This window comes from Pempheris klunzingeri, chromosome 8 (genome assembly GCF_042242105.1).
Source record: "Pempheris klunzingeri isolate RE-2024b chromosome 8, fPemKlu1.hap1, whole genome shotgun sequence".
In the NCBI taxonomy this organism is placed as follows: domain Eukaryota; kingdom Metazoa; phylum Chordata; class Actinopteri; order Acropomatiformes; family Pempheridae; genus Pempheris; species Pempheris klunzingeri.
Genome location: NC_092019.1, coordinates 21,844,335 through 21,863,384, shown reverse-complemented (window position 1 = coordinate 21,863,384; position 19,050 = coordinate 21,844,335). Strand labels below are relative to the sequence as shown.

The 19,050-nt window shown below is 42.2% G+C and overlaps 1 protein-coding gene across 1 annotated transcript; it reads right to left on the bottom strand.

Moving 5' to 3' along the window:
- Positions 1-626: 626 nt before the first annotated feature.
- On the bottom strand, positions 627-19,050 carry xrcc1 (X-ray repair complementing defective repair in Chinese hamster cells 1). Its single transcript, XM_070836119.1, has 17 exons — positions 18,620-19,050; positions 18,438-18,530; positions 17,743-17,850; positions 17,505-17,663; positions 16,850-16,927; positions 16,114-16,237; positions 15,764-15,870; positions 14,904-15,066; positions 14,574-14,817; positions 13,311-13,427; positions 6,477-6,558; positions 6,278-6,377; positions 4,171-4,222; positions 2,928-3,067; positions 2,523-2,613; positions 2,308-2,383; positions 627-1,749 (listed from the first exon to the last, which is right to left on the bottom strand). The coding sequence occupies exons 1-17, from the start codon at positions 18,668-18,670 to the stop codon at positions 1,642-1,644; spliced, it is 1,893 nt and encodes a 630-aa protein (XP_070692220.1). The 5' UTR covers positions 18,671-19,050; the 3' UTR covers positions 627-1,641.

Below are 19,050 nucleotides of genomic sequence, written 5' to 3'. Positions count from 1 at the left end.
AGAGGAAAGAATAAATCAGACTAGAGGAGATCAAGGTGGCGCGAGTAAGGTGGAAACTCTGCTGTTTGAGCAAAGTCGACCTGTCAAATGGGACAATTTGAAAGCAGCCCAACCTGCCTGCCGCCTTGAGGACAGATGTGCATTTAAATGAAATATGACATTGTGCCTGGTTGATGGCGTTAGCTGGCATAAATTTCCCTGCTTCCAAACCGAAATGGATTTGACCTTGCACTCTCCCCTTTTTTCTATGAAAAGCAAATCAGTTTCTGGTGCGAGGATGCAGAAAGTGGTGCTAACATGCCCCGCGCTCGCTGGCATGTGTGTGAATTTATCCTCCGCAGAAGTCCAATAAAACAATCCCTGGCTTCTTTAAAAAGGCATCCATCCCTTTCCATCTTTCCTGCAGCCCCTGTAACCGCCCCTCCTTCGCGGCCCTCCCTGTCCACATTTCATCTTTCTAATCCCCTTGACTGAAGAGCAGAGGGCCCCGTGGCTCTGGGCGCAAAGCAGGACGAGAAGAACATTAGAGAGGGGATGAGAAGGGATGAGAAGGAAGAGAGCTGCTGGCACAGAACGGAGGGCATAGGAAGGGATGAGAGCATGAATAAAAATGACAACAGTGCCCCTTAATTAAAAATCTATTTTTTATTTAGACAAACTAATTAAATACTACAAGGAGAGACTTTAACAAACTGTGTTGGACGACTAGGCCGACGTTGACTCGTGTCTTCAGAAGCATTTTGGAAATCTCAAGTGACGCAAAACACTGACGTCCGTTTTACGTCCTCACATCTGTCGAGCCAGTCCATCCCTTGCAATATTAATTCCACAAACATGAATAAAACCAACTTAGATGTATCAAAATTTAAACCACGCGCAAAAACGTCACCACTTAACCACTCAACCACTCAAGGTGTTTAATAAAATAAAAGGGAGAAGAAGAAAAAAAGTCCCCAGCATTCATCTCTAAAAATTTTGTTGTCCATGTTTTTGCATTTGGTAGCTGCAGCCTTAAATAAATGACGCTTTTCACCTGACTTTGGGCTGGTCTCTTGATGGTCTGCCCGCTTACACAAGTCAGAGTCTTATCAGTGCCGCTGGCAGTCAGGACAGGGTGATAAGTTATTTCCAGACAGAGCCTGAGGTAGCCGAGCTGAGCGGCAGCAAGCTGCAGCACAGGAAGTGAGAGATTCAGACAAGTGCAGAATCAGAGGGAGTCCTTTGTTCTCGCCGTGACTGAGCAGCACCGCTGATGATGAAGATGTTCCTTTCTGGCCACAGTAGAACAACCTTCAAATGAAAAGCTAATAAATCTAAACCTAATTCTTACATAAACCTCTACAGACGCCATTTGAAGAGACATTTTTCCCAGCTTCGCCAGAAGGTGAGAACATCTGTAAACATGTGCGAACTGGAGACATTTCATGAACAATATAAAGTCAATGTAAAGGCGTTAATCAACAATAGTCGGTTTATTGCTTTTATGAAAATTAAGTGGTGAATGTGAAAAGGAAAAAGCATGTGTGTCTGCGGATCTGCCCGTTGCTCCTTGGTCAGGATATGAAGTGTGTGTGTGTGTGTGTGTGTGTGTGTGTGTGTGTGTGTGTGTGTGCACCCATGCGTGTGCATACGGCGTATTGTTCAGGGCACGACGGAGTAGGGCTGGTGGGGCAGCATCTTTTGTCGTTCATTGATCGCGTAAATCCATGCGGGTTTGACAAAGTTCAGATTGCTGTTCTCCATCAGCGCCTGGAATGGAAGTGAGAGTGAGGGCGAGGGGCACAGAAGTGTTGTTGAAGCATTACAAATGGACAGACTGGAGGAGGTAGAGCACCTTCGATAACCTGAAACCTTGGACTGTATAACTAACGCTGCTAATTCACACGCTGACTAGGCCCTCAAATGGCTGAAAACCAACTCTGACCTACAATTTTACAAATATTCAAAAGCCACTTGGTCCCAGCATTGATGCACTCTTACTGAAAAGGCTATTTGGGTTCCCAATATATGCTTTCATCTGATTATACCTTGCAAAATGATAAGTGCTTAGTACTTAAATGAAAATGGCTGAGAAGTCTCTGTGCTGGCAGTGTTTTTTTTCTTGCGGCCTTGTCTTTTCTGTGCACTTTGTATAATTGAGCGTTCAGTGTCCACAATCACCATCACAAAATGCTCATATCTGTGGGAGCGAAGAACCAAAGCATGCACGCACACGCGCTCAAAACCATTAACGCATGAATATTCAAGAAATGTGAGAAACAAAACACAGAGGGGGAGAAAGAGGAAGTGGAAGTGGATGCAACTCACGTCTTCAAAGGAGTCATGCCACCCTTCACTGGTCACCACAAACTGCACCTTCTCTGTCATGTAGTCCTCAATCGCTCTGGAGCAAAAGACAGCATTGTGTTTTTATACCAAACATTGAAATGCAGAGATTTCCTCTTCACGCTCCGTCGTTTTCCTTCGCGAATTCCCATGACCTAATTAAGTTGTAACAGGTGACTCTCAAACGTCATTCTCACCCGTTAAAGGCAACGATGTATCGCAACAGCAGGCGCCTCTCCTTGTTGGGGAATTTACCGTAGAGGAAAAAGTGCTTTCCGCTCAGGAAGTCTGCAAGGGATGAGAAAACAGCAGAAGAGAAAGTGCGGTTGATGACTTCACAATATGGAGGAGGGGTGATTGTGGCTGCTCTGTGATAACGGGGAGAAAGGAGCAAAGCGCCAAAGAGCACAGAGGTAACGGCAGGTAAACTGTAGCAGACACTTTGTCGTCTGTGTGTGGCGTTTCTGAAAGGCGGAAAGGCGTCTAATCACTCTGTCGGTGTTTGAAATGTCTGACAAGGAAGGGAGGGTATCTGTTCCTGTGATCGGAACGGGATCAGATAACAGAGACGGGAGGACACGGTGATAAGAACTAAGACATACCTGGCAGCTCAGGGATGGGATGATCCTGGTCGGCCTCTGCGTCCGTGTTTTCGTCTGTCGACCCCCCGTATAGGTCCTCCTCCTTCACCACCTTCCCCTCTGCTGCTGCTGCTTTCTTCTGTCTGCTCTCGTTCTCCACCCTGTTGCGAGGACAGAAAAGAGGGCTCGTTATTTATCGTTACAGTGCTCCATGGCTCCACGCCTGCCTCTCAAAAGAATAAACTTCCCTGTTTGTTGCCTTTGTCCGAGCACTTGTTGTAATGGTGGTCACAGCTGCATCAGTTTTATTGAGCTACTGAAGCTTAAAGACAGGGTTATCATACGCCTTCACTGGGCCTCTAACATGAAACAACGAAAAGTCTGTAGTCTGTAGTCTGTAGTCTGTTACTGTGTCTGACAGTTAGCGCTGATCTTCAAAGTGGTGACAGTATGTTTACCTGTAAGTAGGCTTCTTTGGAGATTTTATCAAATCAAGTTCAAAATAACTTAAATGCCTGATTTTTTTCTGGTCGCTTGGGGGCAGTGGAACAAGTTGTAAACACAACGCTGAAATATTATCATTTCGTAATGTTGTTGTGGTGCAAACAGTTGCCTTTTGACACATTCGGCAGACACAGTAACATTAGTTGTCATTTAGGAACGTGTTTACGACCACATGGCAAACACAAGTCCAATAATCAACCTCCTCCTACCTTTATTGTGGTCACTGAAAACAGAACAGTGAGCGAAAGACGCTAAAACTCTCTGTAGATGTGAGGAGCATTGCAGAGTCTGGTAATAATTCTGTAGGGGTATAGTAACACCTCTCACAATACATATAGTCATTTGATCTGTCATTGATATAAGAAATAAAAGAAGCTTTTTCAAAGACCAAAGTGTGAGTGATCAGTTCCTCAGCGCAATATTTCAGTATGAGCACATCCTTCTATCCAACCAACAACCCCTCCGCAATTCAGCGGCGATTTACAAAGCTGTCGGTTTTTTGTTAAAATCAGAAATGGAAAAGAAACTGCCTTTTGAGGAAAAACAGGTTGAGAACAAACGGCTCAACTGAGGTTACCGTGTAATTACTGCGCGACTCAATGCACAAAGTCCACTGATTGTAGAATGACTTCATGGTTTGTTTTACTAGTGCGGCAACAACAGAGCAGACACGGAGTCAGAACCATTACAGACACAGGAGAACGAACTAGTCCACATCCACATCACGGGCGGCATCATTGACATTATTTGCTTCGTTTACCTCTGCAGCTCGTCCTCCGTGTCCACGGCAGATTCATCATCGCCATCACCTCCTGTGAAATGAAGTGTTTATTTGTCAATACGGACAAATTAACAACAACAAAAAAAAAAAGACCTGACATGCCTGACTCATTTAATGCTTGAAGAGGCCCTAGAGAGAACGGCATTAAAGCGTGAAAAGCTTCATGTATTTATAGCTTACCACTATAGCAGATCAGTGACAACACGAGGCAGCTGTCATGCCCTTGTGCCTTCAATGGCCATTTCTGCACTCTGGCTCTGATTTTACAGTTAATTCATGAATTAGATCTGCTTTAAATTGATGGGTTGGTGTCGTTTTGTCGGGTGAATGCACATTTCTATGAAGCATACATGAGCGAATCAAAGGATGTAACCTTGTTGGTAATACCGTCTATTAGCATACAGTCCTGTGTGGTTGAGGGGGAGAGGAGACGAAGCTCTAATTAAAATGCCGTGTCTCCCCGTGTGTGTTTGGTGGGTCAGTGTTTGTTGTGCCTCCTCACTGATGCAGCCCACCACTTTACTTCTGGCCTCGCATTAACATAGAAATGAGAAACATGCACAAGTCCCTTCACAGTGATTACATCTTGCCTCCATTCTTGCCTCTCCCTCAAACGGACTCTGTGGTCCTGTCCTTTACGCGGCGACGTTGTCAACTCATCCATTCCCGAGTGCTCCGTAAAGGTGATCCCTTTTGTCTAATCCCTGGGCTCTCGCATTGTCCCCTGGCCCCTCTCAATTCATTCACTCCACTTCAAGCTCCAGAGCCTACCCTCCCTCCCTCTTTACTTATTTGAGCAAATGCAATGAATCACTTCCCATGAGTCACAGCCAATCACATATTCAGCTCTTGGACCTTTACGTTTCACAGACGATGTTTTTTTTTTTCTCCCGTCTCTCCTAATTCATTCTCACTGCAGTTTATCTGTGGTGGGTGATTCCGAGGTGTCTTGAGGAGGACGAGTGCAGAGGATAAATCTCATGTTTCAGTTAGTACGGTGACTACATGGAGAGGGGGGTGAAAGGCTACAGAGGACTACAATAAATTTAGGAAATTTTACTTACAGACTCTCTGTTTTCTGCTATAAACCATGTTATCATTGCACAGGTTTTGTTGAATACTTGACTGACTGGCCAATGATGGCATTACACAGTCTGTTATTTCTGTATAACCGACTGCTGCTCTGACAGCGGAAGCTTCAAAATCCCTTTCGAATCAAAATTTTGAATCAAAGCTGTTGATTTCTTTAGTATGAAGGCACGTATTAAGCGGGACAATGTTCAGTGATCAGCAGTCGTCGTTGCAAAATGAAGCCCGACAGGTGATCAGGTCACAGATCACTTTACCTTACGGCTTGTGTAACAGACGAAGTGAATTTTGACGTGCTGGTAGAGCTAGGGGAAAAATTGTTCATCATTCTGAGGCAACAAATGTCAGGACGAGTGCAGGGCTCCAAACCCGTTAGGATTTCATTGTGTTATTCTGTAGATATATACATTTTTTTTAAAAATCATGTATGAACTTTTAATGTAATCCTCTTTAATTCCTCCCACATCGCACCCAGTGGTTCTGGGACTGTTTGCAACAGCTTATATTTGAGAGTTTATTGTATGTAACCCAAAGAGTTACTTTCAAGTTCCTAATCACTTTTACGTGACTTGAAAAATGCACCGAAATAAACAAGCTCACCTACGTGACTTACAGGAAAAGGCTTGTTTTGACCTTCGACATGCGGGGGAATTTAATTTTGCTGACATTTTCTTTTTCTTTTTGTTTGCTCCTTTCCACTCGCACTCTATCCCAACTCTGATCTCAGCTGTCATTCTTTCATTTCCTCCGTTTCACCTTTTCAAAGGGCCAACTGCCTACTTCTCCTGTCGTTTCACCCTGTACAGCTGTTCAACACTTTGTGAGGCATCATTATCACCTTTCTCTGTTACCCCAACAACAGTCTCTGGAGTACGCAAAGAAAGAGAGGAAGTGCGGAGTCAGTGAAGTGGCAAAGATGACTGAATCTAGAATGAAACGCCGGTAAAGTTCAGTTACAGTTTTTTTTTTCTTTCTATGAAAGTAGCTTGATGCAAACCTGGTTCATCCACATCAGTGGAGCCAGCATACTCATCATCTTCATTCCGCTTTTCTGGTGTCTTTCTGGGGGTCACTTGTCTCTCTTGCTTCACCGGCGGCTGTAAGAGCAGCAGGGAGGGAGCATTCAACATTACAAACAGGGGAAAGGATTCTTCATTAGATCATTTTTTACAGGCTCGCTTGACAAATAAATTTACCTTTGTGTTCTGTTCCTCTTCACTCTGGTCGTCCACTTCCATTTCGCTCTCCGAGCTTGATTCTGCTCCATCCATCAAATACCTGGAGGAAGACACAAATCAGGGGGAACAAAATGTGCCAGGATGATTGAAGGCCGGAGGGAAAGAACGTCTGTATGACATATCTCGCTACCAATCAGTTTGACTTGTCTCAAACCACAGTGGGCCTTTGTCAGGCAAGAGCGGAACGAAAGAAAGGTTCAGAGCGAAGGTAATATTTTTAACCAGACATTCAATGTCCTGATGTTTAAAACATTTGTATTGCCTGTGCTGGGAGACGAAGTCTAGAAGTCTAATCTACTGCAGGGGGAGGGGGAAAAAAAGAAAAACTTGTCTTATCAACAAAACTCTAGAGCTAATTTAGGACTAATCTTGTCATGAATTACACTTTCTCCCAGTACTCCTCAAACGGCCTTTTCTTGTTTCACAGTCACAGAGATGAGAGTGGCTCATCAGAGACCAGCAGCGAGTTGAAACCATGTAGTCAGACTGAATGCTGCATCACTACCCCTACTTCCAGCCGCCCTTGTTGCGAAGTACAAGATCACAGCGGAGGATGGCTCAACTGTCACTTGACTTTACGGTGAAAAGTTATTAGAGAGGCCGCTGCTTTAGACATAAGCCGCCAGGGGGAGGAGAAACAATATAAACCTTGTAGAACTGCTAATCAAGACTGAAAATGTTTTCTAGGTTGAACCAATTCAGGACACAGCATGTCTAAGGATGCGCACAGAAACCTGGTATTAAATGGGCCCCGGGGCTAAATTATTAATTATTATCCGACGTTCAGTGGCTTATTGGTACTTTATAGCCTTTTGGTGTAATTTACCATCATGCTGCAGCCTCTCCCCTGCTCTCAGTGTGTAGGGGCTCACTCCTTCCACAAACACACACTCACAAAGTGAAATCAGCGCACTGCAGAGCAGAGAGGCTGCAGCAGAGACGGTGACGTGAACGCAACTCTGAGACGAACATTACTTGTTCGTCTCAGAGGACTTTACCGGTGAACCTGTTCAATAAGCACAGACATGTTAACATTTCGAAAGCCATATTTTCACCTGCTGTCTGTAGTCTCTTATCCACCACTGCTCTGCTTTACACCAACAAAAGCTGTCTGTAAACTGTTATATTTAGAGCAATCCTGTTCTGAATGTATTCTTTTTTTAAAATAACATTTCTTTAAAAGGCTAAAATAGTTTAGTAGTGAAAAACAATAAAGATAAAGAAGAGAACAGATGAGGAATATCGGTAAGGGGAGTGAAGTATGTCCCCGTTATGAAGACCAGTGACATCATTAAAATGCTAGCCACCATCTTGTCTGGAAATGTTTGTAACTTTCTCAATCCAACAGTCTGTCAAGAACGGTCACTTTACGCTGCAGCAGGCCAGAAGTGAAGAGGTGAGGCAGGATTTGAACCTCACTGACTGACACTTAATTCGTTTCTGGTCCGTGGGCACAAAAGACTTAATCACATGTGTCCGTAAAATTTAGTGTCATATTGACCATTTCAGAGGGCAAGTTTGGACCCTGAGCGGAAAATCGAATGCCCCATGTGACATTAAGTTCTACTTGATTTAAACAGATGCCCTTGCTGAATCTATAAACTAGAAACCATTCAGATATGAGACAGGATGCTGCCGTCAAGGCAACATTCAGAAATTCTTCATTTGCATCGGGATGCAGAGCTGCATCAGAACACAATCATGGAATATTCCAGCCAGTTTGTTTCCATTTCAGTGAGTCCGACACACTTTATCTCACAATTTCATGATTAATCAGTTACTTGTTTGGTCTATAAAATGTCAGAAAATGGTGAAAAATGTGGCTCAGTTTTTAACTGAATAGTAAGACGACGTCCTCAGTCGTCTTGTTTTGTCCACAACCCAACAATATTCAGTTTACTGTCGTAGAGGAGTAAGAAACCAGACTAGAATCACATTTGAGAAGCTGGAATCAGAGAATTTTGACCTTTTGTTCTTAGAAAATTATAATAACAAAAACAGTTGGCAATTCATTTCCTTACTTAGTCAATGTTTAATTAAAATCTACTCAATTTTTGTGAAAAATACTAACAGACAAACAAAAACCAAGCTGCAAATATAGCCTTCTACCTTTGGAGTATACTGTTCACCTGTGATGTACTCTGCAAAGGTTAAGTGAGCGTGAGGAGACAAAAATAATGTCCCCATACGCACACACACACACACACACACACGCGCACGCACGCACGCACGCACGCACACACAGAGGATGTGACATTTCTCCCCATCCTCTCCTTACATTCCCTGAAGTCACCATCAAGCCACCTGGACATTATCAGCTTCAAGTGTGAAGTGCAGAGCGTTGAAATACCACAGTTACCGTGTAATCATTTCCGCTCACACTGCAGGGAGACATTTTACTGACCCATGCTTACCTGTTTCATAAAACTCAGTACAGGAAATTGGAAAATGAAAAAAATGACACTGCGGGCAAGGGGAGTAATGCACAGTCTGCTGCTTATGACAATAGGTGTCGTTACCTCAAAAGGAGACCAACAATCTGTTCTGCTGATGGTGAACTGGGGCTTTTAGGTGAAAAATGACACAAATTATCTGACTTCACCATCTCAGATGTGAATTATTTGCTAGTTTCCAAATAATTAAAACACTTTTAGCATCTTTTTCAGTGTGATCAGCTACTAGTGGGCTTTGGAAAATGGTGATGGACATTTAGTCACTATTTTCTGGCACTTAATAGACGGAGGATTAATCATTAACCAAGAAAATCATTGGCTGATTAGCCAATAACCGTGCTAGTTATTAGTCTTAAGCCCCAAGTTATATATTTTCTGTCAATGATTTGCTGACCGGGTTTGCAAGTATGTTATACGTTTCTATAAATTGAGCGTGTTACTGTATGAAACTTTGAAAATCAGCTGAAGGAAGAAAGCAAAAATGAAAAAAGGCAGACTTGACTTGCAATAACAAAGTGATTTGTAGTAAAAAGGTGGTATTATTATTATTATTATTATCCTTTACCATTTCATTAGTTCTTGAACGTCACACCAGCTCATCAAATGTAAAACGTGTTTTCATTCAGATGGTTTGTTTACTACTGATGATGATGATGATGATGATGATGAGCAGCTCTCGTGCACTTAACTAGAGCTGAAAAGCTTAATCGAATAATGAAACGATACAAAGTTTATCAGCTATTTTAGTAATCATTTATTCATTAAAGTCAGTTTTTTAAGCAAAACTGTCAAAAAACCTGTTTATTCCAGCTTGGGAGGATTTGTTGCTTTTATGTGTTTTACAGTACATTACAATTTAATATCTTCTAAATCTATCTATCTAAAATAAGACATTTGGAGAGGTCACACTGTGTTTTGGGGAACTGGGATTGAAATTTTTCACCATTTTCTGACATTTTTCAGACTAAATGATTAATCACGAACATAATCTGCAGATATATAATGAAAACAATCAGTTATTATTACCCACAATCATTAGCTGCAACCCAACGCTTAATGAGTTTTCACACTTTTGGGTCCGTATGTGATGAAGTCTTGTGTGCCGGAGATTAATCACTGTGTGATTGCGCTGATATTCCGGCTCCAACATGCCAACTATTTGCTAATTCCTCTGGGGATGTTGCATCGGAGTCTTGCTTTTAATGAGAAATTTGTTTACTTATTCAGATCTATTGTGATGGGACGTTGTAGGGCTGCTTGAGTGTTTTTCGCTCGGCTCTCTGTCTGTGCGTCTCTGGATCCTTGCTGATTGGATAATAACTAGGGAGAAAGCATTTCTGGGGTTCTTAGCTGATGCAACAATCTCTTTAATATATACACTTCACAGTACGTATGCATGTCACGAGCCCGAGCGAAGCTGTGCATTAGCCTCCAGATGCTCGGTGACAAAGTGTTTGCGTCCATCACGGAGCAACAGTTTGAGAGTGTGAGTGTGCATATTTGTTTGGGCACTTGTCATCATCAAAGTAAGTGGTCCCTTTAATTACCCATAGCAGATGCAGCTTTTAAATAAAGGATACATCATCAAAGCTGCACACTCCACGCGCTGCACAATAGCGGTGCTGGGCAGGGGAATGGATTATTCTGACAACAAGGCAGTGGGGGTGGGGTGGGGTGGGGGGGATCTTCGGCTCAATCAGACTGAGGAAAGCAAGCGCGAGGGAGGATGACGACAGGCTGTGGTGAACGTCTCATTTCAACGCACTTTTTGAGAAACTAAAGTAAGAATGAGATTTCATGAAAGCACGGTGTCGTGTGCCGTCACCCGCAGCGGTATTAATTTAAAAAGCTCTCCCTCTCTCTCTTTGCATGGCTCATATGCACAGTGAGGCTGTCCACAATAATCCCATCAAAACGGAACTCTGACCGCTTTCATTTCTAGCTTTGAAGACTAACTTGAGCAAAAATTGATTTCTGTGCACCCGGGTCTTATCACCAGACTCATCCAGCTGGAACTGGATGACAAATATCTATTTGAGATGACAGCCCCATCAGAATAACCAATTCTATCCAAATGAAGGCGCGCTAATCACAGTTTTTCTTGTTGTCCTGACAATTGGTTTTAATTATTGATTAAGCTGTCAATTTCTTCTTCTGATTATTTGATGAATTTGTCTATGAAATGGAAAAAAAAGATGTGGCAATGGTTGTGGTGGAAACAATGCAAATAGCTTGTTTTGTCCAACCAACAGTAAGAATTAAATGAGATTAAAGCAGAAAATCCTCACATTTGTTGGCATTTTGCTCTACAAATGATGAAAGAATAATCAGATATCAAAGTATTTGACAATTAATTTTCTGTGATCAACTAATCGACTCTTCAACTAACAGCTTCACCTCTTAGTCCATGCTTCGAAAATGCTTCTCCTGAATAAGATATAAAATCAGCTCGAGTGCACAAAGAGAGAAAAAAAAAAAAAGGCTTGAAAAATGAAATGATCAGACCATCCAGCACCGAAGTTGGTCAAAATGCTTTCCATACATCACATGAGCCAATGTGGGAGTTAAAAGGACGGTCAGAAGCTTATTTGAACTATCCATTGGCACCTTTTAGAATTTTTAAAAATAAGCAGCAGATGCGTCATATCTGATAAATGATAAAGCTGACAGGAAATTTGATTTAAGGTTTGACAGCCTTCCTCCAGGGCTGAGGAGCGGCGTCAATCATCCATCCAGATGCACAGACATTCGACTATGAGGTAAGATTTCAAATCCATCACTGACGCGGCCTGTGAGGGAACTGTGAGCACTCTTCGTCCTTGATGCCATTACTGCCAAAATCCCCCCCGGCAAGAAGAAAACGCGACTTTAAAGCGCCCTCCCACGTGCCCAACTCTGAACATCGTACAAGTATTGCAACTGTTGCTGTAATGGCTCCAGTTCTGCTTTAACAAAGCAACGGACGCTTGTGCCTAAACTAAACTAAGGGAAGCTAATTTTACCAGACGGATCAAGCCTGCAGAAAACCAAATTATCGCAACATCCATCAAACATTCTTTTCGAACTTCTGTTATCTATCCACCTCTATTAAAGCTGAAATAAAGTTAAACTCCTCACACCATGGCGAACCTATCAATCATTGAAAAACATTGCAAAAAAAAAACAATTAAAGAACAAATTAAGAGCACTTAAAATACAATGAACACATGGCTGCAAATTATTTGAAGGCAGCAAATTGTTTTTCTCCTTAATCATGTTGTGATGTTTTTTTTTTTTTTATCAATAGTTAAATACATTTTAAATGGCAGGATGTTTTTAAAAGTGTAGATTTACTGGATCACTTTTATATTAACTCTGTTCTAATAAACTGAATGAAAATGCTTTTCTGATCTTCTACAAAGATGAATCGAGAAAAAAAAAAGGCAGATTAACTATGAATCGTTAGTTGTTAATCAAATTAAACTGTTCACAAAGGCGGGGTGCTCCACCATATAGGCACCAGCATTCTCTAGAAGCCGGCAATTTCTCAAATTTTTATTCAGTGTTTATTGGTTATCAATATAAATGACTTGTTTTGTTAGAATCAATACTTTGACACCTGCCATAACTCTACTTCTGAACATTACTGACACATTTACGAGGTCAGTATCCTGGAATAACCCAACAGTGTGGGAGCCTGGTTCACCTTCAAGCCATTCGCTATGGAAGCAACAAGTCTGAAAGAATTCCTTGAATGTCGACGCAAGGCTTCATGTAGTAAAACACAAGTAGGGTACTACTCCAATTCATTTGGATCATGCGTTGCCTGTGATGAGTATTCTGCTCTTCGTTATTCAGTAAACACAGAGTAGTGTGGAGAGATGACAGAAGACCTTGATATTGCAAAACATCTCCTGTAATGAGGCGTATAATTAGAGAGCTGCTGGAGCTGGCTGGGTTGAATTTGGGATCACAGCAGGCATCAGCTGCTCAAGGTTACAATGTTCTCTGTAGCAAGTGGGCATCACTGCTGTGAGAGGTGTATTTTTGGAAGCTTCAATCAGTGTGAGTGCTGTGCACAGCTTGTACTGTGTAGAGATGCAGACATGGCTTGAGAGAAAGTATTAATCAGATGTGGATTCATACGCTGGACACATGCGCCACGCTAAAAACCAGGCTGTCACCCACGTGGAGGTGTCCTCAACAAGAAAAGGCATCCCAGTCCAACTGCTGCTGCGGCCGAGCCCGATTCCACGGGTCTCGATTTCCATACAGGCATCATGACGGTTTCACTTTACTGTTAGCACTATGAAATAATTTATTTTTAAGCCGATTTGTTTTGAATTTGATCCTCTCTTACCGTTTATAGGAGATCTTCTGTTTTCTTTTATGGCAGTCGAGTACCCATTCCTTCCGTACGATGATGCCCCCTGCTGATTTCACCTGGCTGTACTTGGGGGTGTTAGCGAAGGCACAGCTGGAGATTAATGGACCGCAAGAGAGAGAGACACACACACACACACACACACACACACACACACACACACACACACACACACACACACACACACACACACACACACACACACACACACACACACACACACACACACACACACACACACACACACACACACACACACACACACACACACACACACACACACACGATTACATCACATCGCAGAGAAGCTGGCAAGGGCAATAGTCTGCTCTGGCAGCAGAGATCAAGATGCAATCAAATGGCATTACTGAGAGTGCTAACAGCTCTGTTACACAATCCCGTAATCTGCTTCAATGATAAAAAAAAATCAGCTACGGATAAAAATCTCTTGTGAAAGAAAATCTCTGGAACAATTAAGACGGCAACTTTTGAAGAACATTTTTACACTTTATGTTCAAGTAATTCATCAAAATGTTTTGCTATGATTACATCTATTTTGTCCATATCACATGGATGACTCACAACTTGAACTTTATCATACATAACTTCAGTGATGAAATATGCGATTACGTTTCTTTTCTTTTTTTTCTACAACTGAGAATAATAAAAAAATAAAAATCAGCTGAGTCACAATGAGAAATTTTCTGTTCAACTTTCATTTATCTTATCGACTGCCCACATGCGGCTGTTCACCACGTATTGATCCTCTGCCTTATCTGCAGCTCTTTTGCATTTGCACCCCATTTATCTCTTCACTTTCTAATTTCGGAGCCATCTGACCTGTCCCTGCCACCAGAGGACTTAATTGCAAACTGAAATGAACACTGTCGCTTGCAGCAACATCCTTTTAATATTGTGGAGATGTCTGTGTTTTTCTGCAAAAACTGGCAATAAATAAATAAATAAAGAAAGAAAGTCAAGTGTAGTGACTAAAAAACACTGTCAATAAAATCTAATTTAAAATCTTAACGCATTAATGCACAAATAAGTCTCTCATACTACATTATTACTACTACAGGCATTTTAAACAGCCTGCACTCTTCATTCAAAATATATGTTAATAATGAAATAGATGCTTTGTAAAACCTTAAGACAAAGTAGTTGGAGGAAACAAGTAATGGTGATAAATGGGAAAACGAGGACAGCTTAAGCATACACTTCTCACATAGTGATGCTTACATGAGGTGTGTAGAGTCGGGGGTCCAGTCGGTTCGGTATTTGGCTCCCATGTCCAGAGCCTTTTCCCTCAGCTCCCCTCTGAAGGGGTTTTGGAAGCCACTGAGCACAAACACCACCCCCTCCATGATCCGCTTGAATGGGACCTGCTGCGCGCTCTCGGATTTAGCTTCCTGTTGTTTGGGTTTAGGCTCGGGTTTGGACTGCCTCTCCCGCTTCTTGTCAGCAGACTTCTGTGCCGGGGAAGCTGGAGAGACAATTATCACGTCATACGGACGTTTTCCAGAGAAGAGGAAATATGCCAGGGGTAAGGTAAGGTAAGGTAAGAGGTACCTTTCGCGGCGCTGGGGCTGGGCGTGCTGACTGGGCTCGGCTTGTGTTTGGGGGTCACAGCTTTGCTCTCCGGTGAGCCCGCCGGGCTTATCTTCTTTGAGGGTGGAGGGCCAGACCCAGACTGCCGCTCTTTGCTGAACTCAAATTTTCTTTTTGCTGGTGGCTGCGAGGTAACAATTAATATAAGTAACTCAAAAAAACCTTTTCAGAACGGAAAACAATTACGCGAACCTTCCTTCACACAGATTTTAAAATTCTGAAGACCATGAACATTATGAGCTTAGATAGATAATGTAAGAACCTGTTTTATGACGCTAGTTTTTTTTTTGCATTTGTCGAGTACAGAAAAAACCTCCATGAATATGTATGAGCTAACATATTATCAACCCGTGGAAAAGCACAAACAGTTGTGGGCAAAAGAGCTGTTCACTGTGTCAAGTTGTGGTTTACCTCTGCTGAAGGTATTACTCCACTGAAAATGAAACAATTATTTGACAGCTTTTGATGACGACAAGAGTCGATCTCAGAGTCTGTAACACTGATGTGTGGGAAGAGAAAGAAAACGCAAAAACCTTTAATTCTAGTTTATTTTCTGATCGAAATTCATTTACTCATTTGGTCAACAGCTTTATTTTAATCAGACTACTACTTGGTTCAAAATCCAATTATATTAGCTTTTCCAGACATAGCGTGGTAGTTAAAACTCTCACTAACTACACATACCATCCTACGATAAGCTTTATTACCTCTATTTACCTCTCAGCTTTCCCTGTTGTCTACATAAAGCAACAAAACTACAGCTCATCAAGGGAAAAGTTTTTTGTTTTGCAAGTGACAAGATTGATGGTAGTGTTTATTACCTGAGGTGAGGCAGAGTTGGAGGAGGAAGCTTTGCCTGGCGAGAGGGAGCCGCCGCCAGTCTGCAGGGCAGCAGCAGCGTAACTCAACTTCTGACTCGGAGGAGAGACTAAAGAGAGAAAAGTGAAAAGGGAACGACTGAGAACCATTCCATAAAGCAGCTTGATAAATTAAGAATGCCTTTGAAATCTTCTCCTCCCTTTTGTCTTCAAGGAACATTTTATTAGCTCTCAGTAAAGCCTAATTAGTCCTCTGTTGGTGTTTTTAATTATTCCTTTTGATTAAAACTTTATTGTTACAAGGCCCTGATAGAATTAAACTGGGCTCCAGTTGAAAAAAAAAGGGGATTTACCTTTGAGGGAAGTACTGGACTTTGTTGCGTTGTCCCGATTGAAGAAGAGGCTGCCGGGCTGAAGGCTGGGCCCAGATGAAGGAGACTCATCTTTCACCCTGAACTGTCCCAGCTTTGTCAGTTTCTGGCAGTAGAGAAGAAAGGAAGGATGGAGCAAATTGGCGGAGTGCATTTTTTCTTAATACAGCAAAAAGGTTTTGACTTGAAGAAATGGTTTCATAAGTCATAAAGCTGGGTAGCTCACAGGATAGTGTCAGCTGCTACACACACTGTGGTTAGATGCTGTGCCATGTTTATGCACTGGACTCCTTCCAGAGCGTCAATAAAAGCAGGAAAGTAGAAATACTGCACATGTTCATGTCAAAGTAAAGCAGTGCTGAGAACAGTGTGGTACAAATAGAAACGGATAGCTCTGATTACTAGGCTCTCCAATTCTTTTTGTACATGGCAGTAACATCCGCATTTGCAGATGGGGTATTGAACCTCAGTACTTTTTTGGTACGGACCAAATCTGACATACACAAAGTGTCAAAAACTTGGGATAACAAAGTCCAAATTATAGAAAATTTGCATGGAAAATCTGATTTATGTCTGTTTTAGGTTCAGATAATAATTCAGCCAATGTTAGACTACTTCATCTCTTGTCTGCAACATATGAGATATTACGGCCCTCCTTTGTAACATGAAAAAAAAAAAAAGGCTTTGTAGAAGAAAATGTGTACATGCCATGACTTACCGGGGAGGTTGCTGTAGGAGGATCGTTTTTGTCGGGCGGTGAGTGAAACTTAACAAAGGCCAGTCCATATGCTATGTTCTACAAAGTACACACACACACACACACACACACACACACACACACACACACACACACACACACACACACACACACACACACACACACACACACACACACACACACACACACACACACACACACACACACACACACACACACACACACCTTTATTTTCAATTTCAAAAGCACCAATGGATCTATAATTGTTAGTGTACACTTTTCACAGAAGTAGCCTTTAATTCAGTACTTATCTCAACTGAACTGATAAAATCAACATCAGGTTCTCTTGTACTCTTGTATGGTGACAATGCTGCCAAGATATTTCACGTTTGGATTCTGTTAATCAAAGGTTCTCTATACAACATTCACATTACTAATGAAGCGTTAACCCTCTATTTGCTGTGTAAAGATAGAAGATCACACTCCCTCTGTGTGCTTTGCAACCCGAGCCTCTCTGTCCTTTGTTTTGGTCGGCACGATGGCCACGTGTGCATGTATTGTATAGATAGATAGATGTATTATAACTTAGGTGTAGTTAGGTTGGAGTTTGCGCTCTTTTTATTTTGAACTGTATGTTCAAAGACTGGGCCCTTACCTTGCTGTATGGCTGGCTGCACACAATTTTCACTCTGTCCCACTTCTCCTGTGCTGTGCTCTTCTGCAGCTGGCTGGGCCCAAAGAAACGCACCCGGTTTGTGTTGGTGCCGTTACGGCTCTCCGTGGGGGACATGAAGGAAGATGTAACCAAAAGAACCTAAAACAGAGAAAGAAGGATTGACATCAAAAAACAATAATCGGGGCAATTCCTAATTAGGTTTGGTTTGCAAGAATACCTCATAGTCCTGGTCTCTGACAGCAGAAGAATTCCCCACCAGCACCTCGATGAAAGCCGACCCTTCATTTCCAATATCAATGCTGTGCACCTGCTCCTCCTTCTCGAACTGAGAAAAAGTAACAGCACAGGTTAACAGAGCTTCCACAACAAAGTCAAAAGATCTGAAAGAGCAGCCGCAGTAAGTGAAAGTATTTAACCAGTGCCTTCTTTTCGACGCGTTTATGTCAAGGAAATACATACATACTTACTGATACAATACTTTGTAATATGCACTACGCTTAACTAAAAAGACTTTACTATTTCAAAAGGATAAAACGAAGCAGTGAAGTTGCAAGTTTTAAAGTGATTTAAAAGGTAATGCTGCTTTTGTATTGTTTAAAAAGAAAAGCAGGGACAGAAAGGCCCAGTTACCTTGATCTGTAAAATCTTATCATCTAATGTTATTCTTAAAACCTCATGCAGAGGCTGAGGAGACACAAAGATGAACACAGAACAGAACAAAAGCAGATTGTACATGTAGGTTGAAGAAGGTCCAGACCGTGGGATCATTCAGACATGGGGGTTCCCAAAAGGACCAACATAAACCAAGAATAGAGAAGTGGCCAATATTCATCAGTTTGTGATACAGCACACAACTGCACTGTTTGACCACTGCTGCCCACCAGCTGTGGGACACCTAGTCAGGAAACATACCTGCAGAATGACTGAGGTCTGCTTCTCTCCGGCTCTCGCTGCTTTCCACTTCCTGTAGGTGTCGGAGCTCAGCAGGTTGTCTGCTTTGTGAGTCTGTTTTGACAATGACAAGGAGCCGGTAGAAACAATGCACGACTTTCTGCACAGCTTACAGATTCAGTGCCAGTGACAGATGTACTTACTGTGTCCTCGGTGCTGCAGGACACGACGTGCTTGAGTTTGATTTCTGGCATGTTGTTGTTGATTCTCGACAGATTAATTAGCCAGTGTGAAGGAAAATAACCGAACCGGGCGCCTGTCTTGCTACTAAGCGCTAACAAACCGGTTAACTAAACATAAAACACAGTGGGAGCAAAGTCAAGCAACGTAAAGGCACTTTGTGTGCTAACGTGATAGCATGCTAGCAAACAATAGACACATTAGATTGAACTTTTCTTCATTAGCCTGGTGAGTTTAGCGCATCTCAGGGGTTGCTACGCATGAACCTTTGAAACTGTTATTAACTTGACACATAGCCGCTTACTTTGGTATTACATTAAACGTGACAAAACGCACATTAATGCTTTTAATTTGAAGTCAAATCGTGCGTGGAGGCGAACTCATATTCCCACCA